The sequence below is a fragment of the Papaver somniferum genome, chromosome 1 (genome assembly GCF_003573695.1).
Source record: "Papaver somniferum cultivar HN1 chromosome 1, ASM357369v1, whole genome shotgun sequence".
In the NCBI taxonomy this organism is placed as follows: Eukaryota; Viridiplantae; Streptophyta; class Magnoliopsida; order Ranunculales; family Papaveraceae; genus Papaver; species Papaver somniferum.
This window is the reverse complement of record NC_039358.1, coordinates 241,245,479-241,262,690: the sequence shown is the minus strand read 5'-3', so window position 1 is coordinate 241,262,690 and position 17,212 is coordinate 241,245,479. Positions and strand designations below refer to the sequence as shown.

Here is a 17,212-nt window from a genome sequence, read left to right as displayed (position 1 = left end):
TTAACTTTTGCACATCTTTCATTGTTGCAGGAGACGGCATCTCGAGGATGTCCCTGACTTTGTCAGGATCTGCTTCTATCCCCTTGGGTGTAATGATGTATCCCAAGAATTTTCCCGAGGTTACCCAAAAACCGCACTTAGCAGGGTTAACCTTCATCTTGTACTTCCTCATCGTCTGGAAGATCTCTCCTGAAGGTCTCGGATGTGGTTCTTGGCTAGGCGACGTTTTACCAGCATGTCGTCGACATAGACTTCGATGGTTTTATGGATCTTGTCCTCGAACATGTCCCCTACCAGCCTTTGGTATGTGGCACCCGCATTCTTCAATCCAAACGGCATCTTGGTGTAACAATATAGGCCCCTTGGCGTGAAGAAAGAGGTTTTTTCTTGATCCTCGGGGGACAATGGTATCTGGTTATACCCCGAGTACCCATCCATTAAGATTATCGCCTCATATCCTACTATCGATTCTACCAGCTGATCGATGCTTGGGAGAGGAAAGTTGTCCTTCGGGCAAGCTTTGTTTAGGTCGCTGAAGTCAATACATATTTTGACTCCTCCATTCTTCTTTGGTAATACGACCATGTTAGATATCCACCAACGGTACTGAGATTTTCGGATTATTCCTCCTTCCTGCAGTTTCTTTAATTCTTTCTCGACTGTCGTCTGCAACTCTAGTGCGATTCGCCTCATCTTTTGTCGAACAGGTTTGAAACTTGGGTCGATCATTAAATGATGGCAGCATACTGTCGGGGCTATGCCCTCCATCTCGTGCATGTTCCATGCGAAAGCATCCATATTCTATCGCAGGACCATTGTGAGTCGATTCACCTGTTCATCCGATAACAATGACCCAATCCTTACTATCCTCGGCTCTTCTTCCGTTCCCAGATTGATCTCCCGGGTGGGATCTGTGGCCGAGAAGTTTGGTTTGGGTTCCCTTACTGGTGCCAATTCCTGTAATTACTATAAGGGTTCTTGCTCCTTTGATTCGCGTACGCCATGACCGCCTGGGAGATAACCTTTTCCAACTCTTCTGCCGCCTTGGCTTCTTTGGCCTTGTTCTTCTCCCTTCGCTAACGTGCTCGTCGTTCCTCATTTATTTGAATATCGACTTGCATGCATTGCCTGGCCTCCTGTGGATCGCCAACGACCTCTGCTATACCTTTATACGTTGGAAATATCAGCCTTTGATGGTAGGCCGATGCCACCCCTTTAATACCGGCGATCCAAGGTCTCCCGATAATGGCTTCGTAGGGTGAGGCAACATCGACTACACATAATAAGGTTAGAGTATCCAGATAACCGCCCCCATCTGATACTCTCAGAGTTACCTCGCCCTTTGGGATGGTCACGGTCCCATTGACGCCGTAAATTCGATATGTTGAGGGGACGAGAATGTCATCTGACAATTCCATTCTCTTGAAGGTGTCGTAGAAAAGCACCTCGACTGAGCTCCCATTGTCTACCAGTATCCTTCTCACTCCCCATTCTTCAATCAGCAAGGTAATGACCAAGGGGTCGCTATGGGCTTGACCGTTCATCGGGACATCCTTGGCTGAGAAGGAAATAGGTTGCATCATCCAAGGTTCCATCGGCAGGGTCTTGGCTACATTGAAGATTTCTTTACCAACATGGTCCCTCTTGTGGATTCTAGAGGTGATTCCTGGACTAAGATTGTATTCTTGTGTGGCTGAGTGCGAGATGGTGTTCACAAACTGAGTTGATATGCGGATTCGAACCTGGTGAACAGGTCCATTGGGCGCGGTGGTCGTCTGTGGTGCTTGTCGGACGAACTGCCTCAGGTATCCATCTCGGATAAGATGTTGCACGATGTATTTCACCTATCGACAGTTATTGGTGGAGTGACCTCTGTACTGATGGTAGTGGCAGTACTCGGGGTGGTCCTTGGTTTCTTTGAACTGTACCCCCCTTGATGCCGGCTAGATGATGTCGTTCCTCTTCTCGACTTCTTTGAAAATTTCTTCCAATGGTGCGTTCAATGGAGTGTAGTCTCTTGGCTCGTGTCTCGGCTTTTTCCCTTTTGTTATCCACTCCTTCTTCCCGTTTCCTCGTGGTGGTGGGTCTGGTCTCTTCTCGGACCATCTGGGGGTGTCACCTGGGGTTTCCCTAGTTGTTGCACTAGCCTCTTGTACTCCCCTACCCCTCGCTTCTTCTTGAATCTCTTCCAGTGCGATGTAGTGTTCTTGCATTTTCCGCATTTCTTTCAGTGTTTGCGGTTTTTCAGTAAACATGGCTATCCAGATGGGGTCCGACCTTCCCAGCGCATTTTCGAATCCAAAGATCTGTTGATCGACTGGTACTTTCCCAATCTCTGTGCACAGTTTTCTCCATCGATCAGTCAATGCTCTGAGGGGTTCCTTAAACCTTCGAGCCAGAGTGAACAATCTATTGACTCTGGGCCGAGGTCTACTGTTATGCATGTAAATTTCTAAGAAGGATTCAATTAGATCCTCATAGTTGTCGATCGACCCTGGTGAAAGCGCGTAAAACCAGTTCCTCGCCTCGCCCTCTAGGCTTGCTGGGAAGAACTTACACATTGCCACCTCATTGTTCTTCCATTGGATTAGCGACATAGTATACATTTTTATGTGTTCAACCACATCGCCCGTCCCATCAAATCTAGACGGAAATGTAGGGAGTGTACACTTAAGTGGAAACACCATTTTCTCAAGCTTTGTGTGAAGGGGGTTTTCTCGGCCTCGCTTATGACCTCGGCTAACTTATCCTCCTCGCCGTTTCCTGATAGTTTCTTTATCTTTGGTTCTAACTCCCTGAGATTGGCCTCTGTTGAGTCGTCCGACCTCTCATTTCTTTTGTGCCCTTCTTCTTCCGTTGATGAATCCTCAGGTGGACCATACCCTCGGGTAGGTGGTATCGGGGGTTGCCCTGATCGGCCAGGATTGCTCGGTCCTGCTGTTGGTGGTAATCTCCCTGATCGTCCTTGATTACCCGATGTTCCTCGGCTGAAGGATACTCTCGACCTGGACCTCTGGTTCCGCAGCTGATAGTTCTCGAATTCCAGCGCCAGGTTCCTTTGTTGCAGCACTTTTAATGCCGCCTCTTTCCTCCTTTGTCCTTCAAGAATGGCGAGTAGTGTTGGATCCGTACTATCGTGACTAGAATGTTCGTTCGGGTGGCTCAAGTGAGTAGGAGGTTGTGTTGTTGTCAACGGTGGTGGAACTGGTAGTATAGGGGGTATTTGAGTCGACGGTGGTGGGATGATTCCACTAGACGCTTCTCGGCCTAGATGGACTTGCCTAATTCTCTATTTCTCTCGCCCTAGAGCATCCTGATATTCAGCTTGTTGTCTCGCTCTGCGCCTATGGGCATGCACGATGAACGCTTCCTCGTCATCTTCTGTGTCTGACGTCGTAAGCCCATCTATCTGATCGGCCATCCTGTGGGCCGGGATAATCCGCTCCAATGGTGTGGGATCATCTTCTCGTCCCAAGTCGACTTCCTCCTCTACAGTCGGCATACCTCTTGCAGCTGCCCGAGATCTCTCAGGTGGTGGTGGTCGGTCATTCTCTTATCTCGGACCTGTTACTCCTTCTTGCATGCTGCCGCTGGTAACTGTGCGGTTCCTTAGCGTTCTTCCCGTCCCTGAAGTGCTCGCCATCGAAAAAGGTATGTCGTAGGCCCGAGGATCGTCCCTACCTACGTCAACAAAGACGAACAATACCTTACTTGGAACTGTTTTTGAAAAATCTTTTCAATTCGTACGGAAAGAAAAAGGGGCTGACACCCAAACTGGACTTTGAAAGTACGATTCCCTCTATTCTATCAGGCTGACCTCACCAACTTGTCCTATTTTGACTCTAACTACTTCTTTCCGATGGGTATCACGCTACGTCGTTTTCACTATTGCACGACGTCGCTTGCAGTACCTCGGCTTTGCATTGATGACTATTTTTCCTACATTCCCTATACTCCAAATCATTAACTCCTAGTACTTTTCCAATAAAAGATTCAAAATTCGTGTATTTTGAGAGGTCAGCACACCACGTCAGGTCTAGACAAAAAAAACTTATCAACTTCCTTGGAGTTTTGCAAGGATGACTTCCTTGAGTTCCTTGGATTTTTCCCCGGCAACTAGTGATCTCGCCGAGCAACTGTTTTGGTAATTTAACACGTCAACAAAGAATTTCAAGTATCTTCAACCAAAATCGAAGATGTTATCTGGGAGCTTTCAGAAATATTCCACTGTTAAACTCTTATGATGAAAACAAATGTTTAAAATGAAAACTATCATCCATGAAATCACTCATAGACTCGTCTCAAAACATAGCAAGTTGATTTGTTATCATAATCCTTTCCTGGCCTCGACCAAACGCCGAGAGCGTTATTTGGGAGCTCTTGAAGGATTTCCTGTCAACTCGACTGCTCAACATCGATCCAACTGAACACACTTTCTTAAGACACGACTTTATCAATGAAAACCTAACTATATTAACAAACTTCCAAAACTAAACACTAAAGAACAATCTTCACCAAACAGAGTTCATCCCATAGCATCAACTACCACACAAAGTGTTCTTAGGAGCTTTTAGATCATCTCTGTTGGTATACACGTCCAAGGAATCCGGAGAACTTAGACGTCCCCTTAGTCGGCGCCAGAATGTAGTTGCATAAAACCACACACTGCATCCGATGGTGTAGAAAATGAAACCAAACTAAGTAAAAATACACAATCAAACATGGACAAAAAGATATACGTGGTTCGGCATGATTACCTACGTCCACGGGGTGAAAGGATGAATGTTATTACTTCTTCTCGTTGATTACAAGGTGTTCTCTCTTCCTCCAATGAACTAACTCTCAAAACTCTCAAGTGTATTTCCTTTTTTCTCTCTCTTTCCACCTCTCTCTCACTCTCGAAAAGCCCTTATATTTATAGGCCACACTCGAGATACAACGAAGTTACAATGTTAGTCATAATACATCAACTCAGTTGTCCCCTATCGGGCCTATCTTGGTGCTCGCCCGTCTTTCTAGTATGGCCGATAGAGTCTTGGTCTTTGACAGCTTTTCACCCGAGGCCGATCCTTGGATCTTTGGTCGATCCGACATCAACGCCCTTCATTCTTCTCGTCCCTTTATTTTGACCATCTTCCCTTGTTTGACCGAGTAATCCCTGGTCGTCCGCTTGTCTTGTCAGAGGATAAGGATCACGTCACCTCCGACGGCTGCGTGACCATCACGTCCAACCCACGTGACTCCTCATTCTTCATGCTTTCTGAATTTATTCCATGCTTCATCTTCCTTTGTTCTTTGGTGCATCATATCCCAGAATCTTGCCACCTAGTCTTGTGGATTTATTTACACCTACATGAACATTAACGACATTTTCACCTATCTGAAATGGTTGAATTTGTATTATGTATATCATTAGTGATTACTCGGCATTACTAATGGGGGTGATAGCTTTTTTATCTTAGATGAAAAAAAAATATCAAATGCGTAGTACAAGTCCAAGTAAATATGCAGGGAGACACGAATACGACGCGTACAAACTTGAGACGTGGCTTATATACTCAGAAACTAGAACTTCTTGATACATATGCAGTAAGCTACAGGTGTGTAAGCTAGCATATGCCATATACCCGTTCCCAAGTCCAAGTGTCCCACATGTATTGCCATATCAACAAACCATAAAATAAATAAAAATACTGTAAAAGATAAAGGGGTTCTCAACTCTCCCCAGATTAGGGTGGAAATCTATGGAGTTTGAAGGGTCCCCAGATTATGTTTTATTCAAGAAACTTCAAAACTTGAAATTTTTCATTAAGAGGTGGAGTAAGGAGACGTTTGGTGGGGTGAGGAAGAAGGAGGAAGAAATTACTGAGAAGATCAAGGTTTTGAACTTAGCGGAGGAATTAGGTAACCTGTCTGATGCTCAGTTGGAAGAGAGGGAAAATCTTCTTGTTAATCTTAATACAATGAAGATAACGAGAGCCAGAATGGCTCACCAGAGATCTAAAGTAAAGGGCTTCAAAGAAGGTGATAAAAATACTAGATTTTTTCACAAGATTGGGAGTGCAAAAAGAAAAAGGAATTGTATTATTGAATTGGAAGTGTCAGGAGTGGATGTTTTTAATCAAACGGTGATCAAGAATGAAATTCACATTACTATACTTCTCTTTTCACAACAACTTCGACAGTTAACCCTTCTTTTGGTAATATGGAGTTCAAAAGAATAGATGCGGTCCAGCAAAATTGGTTAGAGAGACCATTTGAGGAGGAGGAGATGACCGCAGCAATAAGGAGATGTGGAGCTAACAAAGCTCCAGGGCCAGATGGTTACAACTTGGAATTCTATAAAGCTTGCTGGAGCTTTTTGAAATTGGAGGTTTTGGCGGTAATAAACGAGTTTCACTGTAAAGAGAAATTAGATTGGTGTTTGAACATGGATTTTATGAATCTTATACCAAAGAAGGAAGATTCAGCAACAGTTAGAGACTTCAGACCTTTAAGTCTCATAAGTAGTTTCTACAAGATTATTTCCAAGCTACTGGCGGAGAGGATAAAGGTGGTGATGCCTAACCTTATATCAAAGGAACAAGGTGCATTTATAAAAAATAAGCAAATCTTGGATGGAATTCTAATTGCTAATGAGTGTATTGATAGTAGGCTACGGCAAAAGAAGCCTGAAATCTTATGCAAGATAGATATAGAAAAGGAATTTGACAATGTCAATTGGCCTACTCTATTTTTCTATTTTGGGTTTTGGGGAAAAATGGATTAAATGGATAGAATGGTATGTTAAGGGAGCACAGTTCTCTATTTTAGTGAATGGCGAGGCTACGAATATTATTAGACCTTCGAAAGAAATACGACAAGGTGACCCTTTGTCACCTTTTTTATTTCTATTAGTTGTAGAGGTGTTGTCAATGTTGCTAGATGATGTTGTAGTAGAGAACAGAATTGGAGGTTTCCAAGTTAGGGAGGGTGGAACAACTGTGTCTCATCTCCAGTTTGCAGATTACACGATTATCATGCTTAATGCTACTATTGTGGAGGTACGAAGATTGCTTATCATCTTGCTGTTATTTGAATTGATAACGGGTTTAAAACTTAATCTTGATAAGATCTCCACGACAAGCATAGGGGCGGATGAGTTTATTGAGGTCTTAGCTATGGTGTTGGGATGCAAAGTTGACTCACTACCTATTGCTTATCTAGGTATGCCTATTGGGGCTACGAAGAGAAGTGTATAAATTTGGGATGTCATCATTGAAAGAATGAAAAACAAGTTAGCTCCTTGGAAGCGAAAATATCTAAATAAAACAGGGAGGATTACACTTATTAAAAGCTCACTGGAGAGTATTGCAACTTATTTTTTATCAGTGTATCACCTTTCAGTATCAGTGGAGAAGGAGTTAAACAACATTATGAGGAGATTCTTATGGGGGTGATGGGGGGGGATGAGGAGAAGTGGAAGATGAGATGGGTTTCATAGAAGAAGATTTGTAAGTCCAGAAGAAAGGGTGGGTTAGGCATCAGAAGAATGCGTTTTATCAACAAATCTCTTTTGGAAAAGTGGCATGGGAGATTTTGTAAGGAGAAAGAAGCTTGGTGGAGAAAGCTTATGTGTGAAAAAACTAATGCTGATGAGCATTGTTTAGTTCCACTCCAAACGAAGGAGCCGATAGGAAGAAGTATGTGGTATGATATTCTTAAAGCTAATCGGGATTTCTATAGCATTGTGGATTTGTAGGTTCGGAATGGGAAGAATACAAGATTTTGGCGTGACTGGTGGAATTACAAAGGTGCGCTTAAGGATAAATATCCTAGACTATACAGGATTAGCAAACAAAATTTTGAGACTGTAGAGAACATGAAAGGAGATGCGTGGAATTTTGTTTTTGGAAGAGAACTAAACCCAGCTGAACGTATAGATCTGTTAGAATTGAAGCACGATTTAAGGTCTGTGATTTTGGTAGCAGATGAGGAAGATTTCATTGAAGGTGAGTGCTCTTCGAAGGCATTATATTTGAAACTGACAGGAAACGAGGAGGATTGGGATTGTTATGAAACAGTATCAAGTAAGATAGTTCCGCAGAAAGTGATCTTTTTAGTTTGGGCAGGTATGCATGATTCAATCCCAACCAGCGCAATGCTTCAGCACCGAAGAGTGGAGATTAACTCAAACACTTGCGTGATGTGTAATACGCAACTGGAGACGCAAGACCATCTTTTTGTTCACTGTGATATGGCGAGTTATTGCTGGGATATTCTTATAAACTCTGTACGGGTTAATTGGGTAAGAAGTTATAGTTTAAGGAGTTGTTTTCAGGGATGGTGGATCAACAGAGTTTCAAAGAAAATTAAACTGGTTTGGCATTTAATTCCATATGTGAGTTGCTGGGAGCTGTGGTTAGAGAGGAACAGAAGAGTACATGGAGACCGGCCAAAGACAAGAGAGGAGATTATTTGTGCCATTAAACTAGATATTCATCTTTGGAGTTCTTCTTCAGATATTTTCAAAGGATACTCTATGAATTAAGTACTTTTCCAATGGGAGGAAATCATGAACGAGAGATAGACTGAAGTTTTTTTTGGTAGTTTAGAAGTCTCTGGCTTCCTTTTCTTGTAAATACATTGTACATATTTTTCTCTTTTAATATACCTTTTTTCATTCAAACAAAAAAACTCTCCCCATCTACTTTTCTTTCTTTGTCTTGTTACGTAAGTGTAACTCAGTAATGAAGCTGAAAGCTAACTCATTTTCTTTTATTCTTTCTCTCATTTCCTGGTATACAATTTCCCCTTTAATGACGATTTTATCTTCTCCGATTAGATTTAGATATGGTTTTGTTTGATTTTTGATTTGAAGAAATGGGTTGTGATTTTGATTCTTGGGCTGATAAAGAATGAGAGGAAAAGATTGATTTGTTTATTTTCATTAGGGGGTTTAACTGGTACTGGCATTTTAATTAGTACTATTAATCATTTGTAAGATCGTTGGGCGCACTTTTCAGCAAGTAAGTTTTTAGTTGGTTTTGGAGAACTTTGTTAATTTGTTGGTACTTAGAAGATGAGACGTAAGGGTTTCCCTAAACAATGTTTTCCAAATCCCTAAAATTTGAAGACGGTAAAGCTGATCTCAAAGAGAAAAAGGAAATAAGAATGTGGGTCGAGATTTCGGTTGTACCCGGATCCGAGAAGTTCGTCATCTCCACCCGATTCTCTGCTGTTGTAACTCTGCAATTTGAAATCTCTGCTTCTGCGATTAATCGAATCCGATAATGTTTGAATCTACAAATCAATGGGTTGAAGTGCCAAAGTTTCAGTACGATTAAATTTGTACAAAATCTACATAATTTTTTATTTATTTTTTGTACTTTCAAAAGAAAATTGAAGAACAAATTGTTCGATTCTGATCGAATCAATGAAGTTTTTGATGAACTTAAAACATGTGATTTGTTTGTTTGCTTGTGCTTTATGGAAATTGGGTAACAATTTATTTGATTATCTCAAGATTAATTTTAATTTAATGGAATTGTGATGACAGAAATTTCAATTTTGAGTTTTTTTTGTACATTTAGTGTGACTGACAAACTACATTTTACTATCGTATAGAAGGCCTCCCTTAATTGGTTTTGATACATGTGCTCTAAGATTGAAAAAAATTTCCTGACAAAAAATTTCATAAATTTTGGATCTTATTGCTTGATTCGGCATAGTTTAGACGAAGTTGTGTATCTTTTTTCACTAATTAAAAGAAATAAAACCGAATTGTCTCAGCTAAGGTGTGTATCTTTTTTCACTAATCGATGGGAATAGGCTTCTTCGAGGTTCACATCACCTGAGCTGATATTATTGCTAGCTTCACCATCTGATGCAGAAGGCCACATACTTGACAGCCTATAAGCATCAGCTGTTGCACTCAAACCTGATTTACAATGGAGAGCAACCTTAGGCTCTGAATTTCCTCTGTTTCTGGCGTAGTCAAAACTCTGGAAAGCAACATTAGTGGGTACAATGTACATACAAAATTTTTGAACGATTAAAGGTTTTGCTTATGTTTGAAAAGATGGTAAGGAATGTATTATGTAAAAAAAGCAGTGAAGCTTACCTTCGAGCAGCATAGACTTCTTTTCTACCTAATTCTTTGCGGATGTCAAGAAGGGCGTTCTTATTAATAAGCTTTCACTTATTTCTCTGTAAAATATAAAACCCATGCAGAGATAGATTAAGCCTAACTAGTTAGTCCCATGGTCAGTACCTACACGAAATTTACTCTTGCACCAAATCGTCTCTCAATTCTTGCTGAGAAAGTAATAAACTGACAAAACTTTACCTAACACAATTAACAAAATTCAATAACCAAATCATATTCTTTTAATGTTTCTTATAATATTTTACAATAAAGCCACATCCAGGCTATATAAACAAAAAGAAAAGGAGAAAAACTAGGAAGAGGCAACACAAAGGGACATCAATCATCCCAACTAGGTTGGCACCAGTGACACCCTAAACGATCATACGCCGTCCACCCAATATTTACATAATCTTTATTACATATCTTCGACTTCGTCTTCTGTTTAATTTCTTCATCGACTTGGCCTTATCTCGCTCCTACAAAGTGGACAGTTTTGTTTCTTTTTCATCCACTTTGATATGCAAAGCAAGTGAAACCGATGCGAACAATTTGGCCAAGAAGCAGTACCTTTCTCATCCTTTTCATCCTTGATATCTTCTAGGCAAATCGGGCAATTATTTTTGTTTTTATCTCCTTCTGATTTTCTTTGCAACTTCTCATCACCAGAAGAGTGTCTTGCAGGGTTTGGTTGATCTCTTGAAACCGTATTCAGTATTTGTCTTCTCGGTTTTATAAAACCGGGTGGTATTCCTATCCCTTGAGCTTTTAATGTTTCACAAAGTGTAGAAATAATAGAATCTTTTCCGGAATACGGCAAGTCTTCTGATCCTCTTCTCTGCATCCTCAATAAACCATCACAGAGATTTACGATTTCTACGAGTATACTCTGATAAAATCCTTCTTTCCCAATCGGCATAGATAAAGGAGAAAGTGTAGCCACCAGTAGCTTTTTTATAACTTCGATTATCATCATTCGTTCTCCTCCGTTAAAACCTGCGATTACTTCTTTGCTAACAGAAACAACTAGGGCTATCGAAATTTCATTGTTCTGACCATTATTTTCTAATTGATGAGCAAGTGACTGAATCTTTAGAAGAGGATGATTTATTAACTCAAAACTTGTTATGGGAGGCAAACGAAAACTATCGAAACCAATCCTCCTAAACATCGACACTTCTCCTCTCAAAACTTCCATTAAAACTTGAAAAAGAGAAGATAACCTTCTTTAATTCTCTGATCTTCTTGATTGAAAGCTACAGCAGCTTGATATATATACCGGTTGGGTTCTCGTTATTTGCTTAGGATACCGGTTGGATTCTCGTTACTTGCTTAGGAATAAAGCTACACGGGTATAGTTAGAGATGTTTTACGGAATCGGGGAAGGATTGACATAGTAACTCATTAGATTAGGAACCAAGGGATATTGCTTCCCGCCGCTGGAAAAAAGGTCTTGGGAAACTACGGCCGTACCTGCAGCGGTTACGAAAGATGCATCGAAGGGTGTCACGGCTGGAGGTTTGGATACCGTAGAAAAACATGCATCATTCGATTAAAGTAACATGAGATTAATTCCAATTTCCTGGCAAAGAACAACTTATAATTTGGATGCAGACTATTAATTCGGCATAGTTTAGACGAACTTGTCTATACATATTACATGAACCGAAAAAAAAAAAATTGGAAAATTTCTTGTTTGGTCCTAAGCCCATAAGGTTATTTATATCAGGGTCCAACTAGATTTTACTCTTATTCTAAGGTCCAAAGTTATTTGAAAACATGAAAATGACTACTATACCCCACTGTTTAAGTACGTGTGAAATAACATACTTCTACCAAATTCGGATTTTATTTATCTGGAGGTCCAAATTTAATTAAAACATATAAAGGACCATAGATTTGTTTACAAATTTGAGTATATATCTGCCACACTGCTTACAAATATGAGTACATATCTGCTACACTACTTAGGAATCTGAGTACTCCTCAATTCACTTTACTTTATTGCAGCACCAGCACCTCTGCAGTCAACCATTCAACACTGCCTTCAGCTCCGTCTTCTCAGTAATCTTCTATCTTGCTGCATCACAATCTTCTTAGCTTAAACCACAACTGCAACAGCTACATCAACACCATTGTCATTTCAATTCAGCTGCAACACAGACTTGTTCTTCTTTCCTGTTTAAACAGCACTACCATCTTCATAAACCCATTGAGACGAACATCTCATCCACTGATTTTGTTCACAGTAATCACCACCTACAATTCCTCCTCTATCTCATCTGTATCTTCAGTTTACATCAGTAACCCAACCTTCTATGTTCCTCCAAATCCATTTGCAGCACACCTTCTTTCAAACACACATCACAACCAATTTGTAACTTCATCAAAACCACCACCAATTTCACAAGCTTGCAAATCTGAACCAACTACAACTCATGTTCCTATCATTCAAAATCTGTCATTTCTTGCAATAAGTTCTGAACCGCTCCAGATCATCTCCATATCCAATTCCAGTACTGAATCAAACGTAACAAAGAGCATCTATTTCAGTATTTCATATACGTACTGAATCAAACATAACAAGGAGCACTTCCTATCAATATGCGATATATGTACTGAAGATTCATGAACTACAAATCAACAGTATGACAACAACAGGTGACAGATCTATGAAAAATAAGAGAATCGAAAGACATATTACAGTATTTCACATAAGTACTGAAGGGTAAGACTAAAAAAGGAGCAAAAACACAGCAAATAGAACTTCCTATCAATTGCATGACAAGAATAGGTGACAGAACTATGAAACATAAGAGGATCGAAACAGATATTATAGTATTTTGTATATGTACTGACGGATAAGACTACAAAATGAGACAAAGCACATCCAAATAGCATTTCCTATCAGTATGCGACATATGTACTGAAGATTCATGAACAACAAATCAACTGCATGACAAGAATAGGTAATAGATCTATGAAAAATAAGAGGATCGAAACAAATATTACGGTATTTCGTATATGTACTGACGGATAAGACTAAAAAAGGTGACAAAACTACAAGAAATATTACAGTATTTCGTATATGTACTTCTGGATCAAACAAAAAAAAAAGTGATAAAACTACAAGAAATAACAAAATCAAAGAATCATTTTTCAGTATGCCATATATGTATTGCTGATTCATAATCCAAAAATCAGCTACATGTCAAAAATAAGTAATGAATCCATGAAAAACAGAATCGAGACGCTTTAATTTCAGTATTTCATATATGTACTCTTTGGATTAAACAAAAAATAGCAAAAGCAAAGCAGTATTTCTCAATATATCATATATGTACTGCTGATTCATAATCTAAAAATCAGTTGTATATCAAAAACAAAGAGAACATCATGAAATCGAGCTATCAAAACAGATAAGAAAGTGAAAACGTAATAAAATCGATCAGATCTTCATGATTCAATTGAGAAACAAAGTGAAAACAATAAGAAAATAAACAAAAAACTTGACTAACCTTCTAGACCTGAACTATATTTATGAAAATGAAGTGAGTAGTTAACAAATCAAGTATGGAGATTAAAAACATAATCAAACATCAATATAGACGATTAGATCTAATCATTTTTCGAAAACAATCTATTTTTGCTAAGATTGTGTAAACAAATAGTATGATGCCTCACTTTAATTTTTAAGATTAGAAATACAAAGAGATTGATCACCAACCTTAAGAATCTTCATAGTCGGAACTCTCGTAGAAGTTTGAGAGAGAAAAATGAAAACGAAATGAAAAAAATGAATTATTATCTCAATCTAATATGATTATAAAGGAGGGGTATTTTTGACATCTATAAAAAATGTGCATTCCAAGTCTCGCATGTGATGGACCCCGGAGTTAAATTTTGGGTCCAAAATTTTAAGAAAGGACCTGCGGTTGATAAGTTTTTAATGGACGGACCTGCCACTAAGTAGGCCCATAATAATAGTACCTATCGGTAATTCCTACAAAAAATTATACTTCCTCCGTCCCACTATTAATCGACCTATTTACTTTTATATTTTGTCGCATAATAAATGACCTATATCACTAAACAAGGAAATATTTATAAAATTACCCTTTTAATTAATTATAAGAAATATGCATAATTTCATAGGCATGTTTATGTTCGTTAGGTAGGTGTTTTCAAATGTTGTTCAATGGTATGAAGTTTGCGAAGATCCGTGGTGTAGTTTGAGAGATATCATTTCAAAATTTCACTAGTTATTATCCATAAGGGTATACTTGTAAAAAATGCTTAAAATATTCATAAAATTGGTCAAAAAGACCAAAAGCAAGAATTTATGGGTGAAATAGATTTCTAGGTTTAAATACTGTTCATATAGCCAAAAATCATAAATATACTGTTTAAATAACCAATTTGGTTATTTCACCCAGAATATTTTTTAAGAATTAATTGGAACTAGAGCTGGCAAACGGGCGGGCCGGGGCTGGATTGTTACGGGTTACATAGGTTCGGGTTAAGACGGGCCAAAACCTGCGGGTCGATATTCTTCACGGGTGGTCATTTCTTCAACCCGCCCCCGTAACGGGTAAAGCTTGCGGGTTCACGGGTTACCCGGCTTGTTTAGTTAAAATCAAAACTAAAGTTCAATTTTAATTAAAAATAAAATGAGTATATATTACATCTTTTTGCAATTGCAACATCTAAAACAGTAAACCTAGTTTACTCCAGAAGCGAAGTTAAAGCTTAATTTTAAAGGAAGACAACAATGGGGCTTTCTAATCATTCATTTAATCCACAGCTTCAACAACATTCCACTTTCATTTCATTCATAGATCCAAGACTAACTCTTTCTTCCCTGTTTTTTCTTTCTACAATACAATCACAATCTCTTCCAATTCCTCCCTTCAATTCACCAAAAACAAAATTCAAAAAAAAAATCGCCAAAATTGAACAGAAATAGACAGTGATTTGCAAAAATTGAAACCTTGAGCAACTTACTCTTTAGCACCCTTTTCTGACAACAAAAACCACAACAAAAATCAAAACCTAGAAAAAAAAATTCAATTTGAAACTAAAATTGAAAAAAAGGGGAAAAAATTAGGGCATACCCTTTTAACATTCTCTTCGTTTATCTTCTCAAATCTCAATTATCTGCAACAACACATTAAATCAAATGAATCAGATCAAATCCTCGAAAACTAATCAAACCCCTAAACAATAATCAAACCAATTCCCCAAATCAAACTGCGGATCTAACAGGATTACGGGAACTTCTTCTTCTTCAACTTCTGGCTCTTCATTCTTAACCTTTATAGTAGCTCTCTTTGTGTTCTTCACTGCATGTTTCCTTTTCTTCACCTTCTTCTCAATTTATGGATTATTTTCTGGTTTTAAGTAACCAAATACCACCAGCAACAAACCCATCTCAACTTCGATTACAGTCACTAGATTTATAACCAGTGAATCATTGAATCATTCGCATCTTTTCTTCGCCAACACACGAGAAAGGACAAAAGAAATATTCTCTTCTTATCAATTAATTCGACCAACAAGAAAAGAAACAAAGCAACGGCAGCTGATACTTAATCAACAACCGGAGAAATGATGGAGGTGGAGGTGGTGAGGAGGCGCAGCCGCAGAAGAAGATAATATGGGGAGAAGAAAGAAAAGAAAGAGGAAGAAGAAATGAAAAGATATCTGTCTGCTCGGATTTTTGATGTTTTTATAACTTAAACGTAGGGATATGATTAACCCTAAATAATCCAACGTCGATAATGAAATGTAGTTTATTAATTATTATTATACACGGGTTAACAGGTTTACCCGCGGGTTTACGGGTCGGGCACGGGTTAACCCGTTTTCCCACAAGCCACCAATTCTCTAACCCGAACCCGGCTTGTTTATAACCCAGCCAAGCCGGGTTCGGGTTTTCACGGGCCGGGCACGGGTTAATCCGCGGGTTTCGGCTTGTTTGCCAGCTCTAATTGGAACAAACCAATATGTGCCTATCTTCTTCAAATGTTTACTGGGTTGAAGAAAAACAGAGTAACCTCAACAAAAACAGAGGAATCTCAACAAAAACAGAGAATCTCCTCAACATTTACGTGAATTTCTACTCCAATCCACTAAAAATTACAGGAACAAAAAACAGAATACCATAGAACCGAGTACGTGGGGATATTGCATACAACAATTGGAAGAAAAAAAACAGAGTAAATCTCACCAAAATATAGAGTAATATTCAACATGTACGTGAACAAAGACAACTCAAATCCACCATTGCAATCTCAGCTCAAATCACCACCATTGCATGCATGTAAAACCCTTAATTTCACATCTTCTAAGCAACATCAGACCACCACCACCGCAGCTCAAATTGTCTCAACAAAACACCAATTCAAACCAAACCCAATGAACCCATGAACATCTTATCCTCCAACAACCATCGGTAACCTCAAACAGAGCAAAAAACAGAGTAACCTCAAACAGAGCAAAAAACAGAGTAAACTAGTATAGGATGAAACTAGTTACATCCTAGTTTAAAATGGGTGAAACCAAATTCAACCCAATTTAGTATAGGATGAAACTCAATTTCATCCTTGTTTAAAATGAATGATACCTAATTCAAAAATCATGAATGATACCTAGTATAGGATGAAACCAGTTACATCCTAGTTTAAAATGGGTGAAACCAAATTCAACCCAATTTAGTATAGGATGAAACCCAATTTCATCCTTGTTTAAAATGAATGATACCTAATTCAAAAATCATAGATTCATCCTACCTATAGATGAAACTGGTTTCATCTTAGTTAAAAATGGGTGAAATAGATTATTGGTTTCATATAAAACAAGATGAAACCAATTACATCCTAGTATAAAAATTGGATCAAACTAAAATAAGTCCAATCTAAACAGGAAGATGTACAAAACATTCATCTAGTAGCAACAAATGATGAAACCCAGCTCATTGTATGGAAACTCAAGATGAAATCAGTTTCATCCAGTAAAACATAAGATGTACAACAACTCAACTAGTAGCAACAGATGATGAAACCAGGCTCATCCTGTGGAATTAGC

At 38.9% G+C, this 17,212-nt stretch overlaps 2 protein-coding genes across 2 annotated transcripts; both read right to left on the bottom strand.

Annotated features, from left to right (window-relative positions):
• Nucleotides 1–1,076: 1,076 nt before the first annotated feature.
• On the bottom strand, nt 1,077–1,595 carry LOC113274592. Its single transcript, XM_026523982.1, has one exon. The coding sequence runs from the start codon at nt 1,593–1,595 to the stop codon at nt 1,077–1,079; it is 519 nt and encodes a 172-aa protein (XP_026379767.1).
• Nucleotides 1,596–1,943: 348 nt separating this feature from the next.
• Nucleotides 1,944–2,687, bottom strand: LOC113274585. The gene has a single exon (XM_026523971.1). The coding sequence runs from the start codon at nt 2,685–2,687 to the stop codon at nt 1,944–1,946; it is 744 nt and encodes a 247-aa protein (XP_026379756.1).
• Between the last annotated feature and the right edge of the window lie 14,525 nt (nt 2,688–17,212).

Excerpts from the sequence above, each read along its gene's own strand:
- LOC113274592 (XM_026523982.1), bottom strand. The coding sequence starts at position 1,595 with ATGGAACCTTGGATGATGCAACCTATTTCCTTCTCAGCCAAGGATGTC.
- LOC113274585 (XM_026523971.1), bottom strand. The coding sequence starts at position 2,687 with ATGGTGTTTCCACTTAAGTGTACACTCCCTACATTTCCGTCTAGATTT.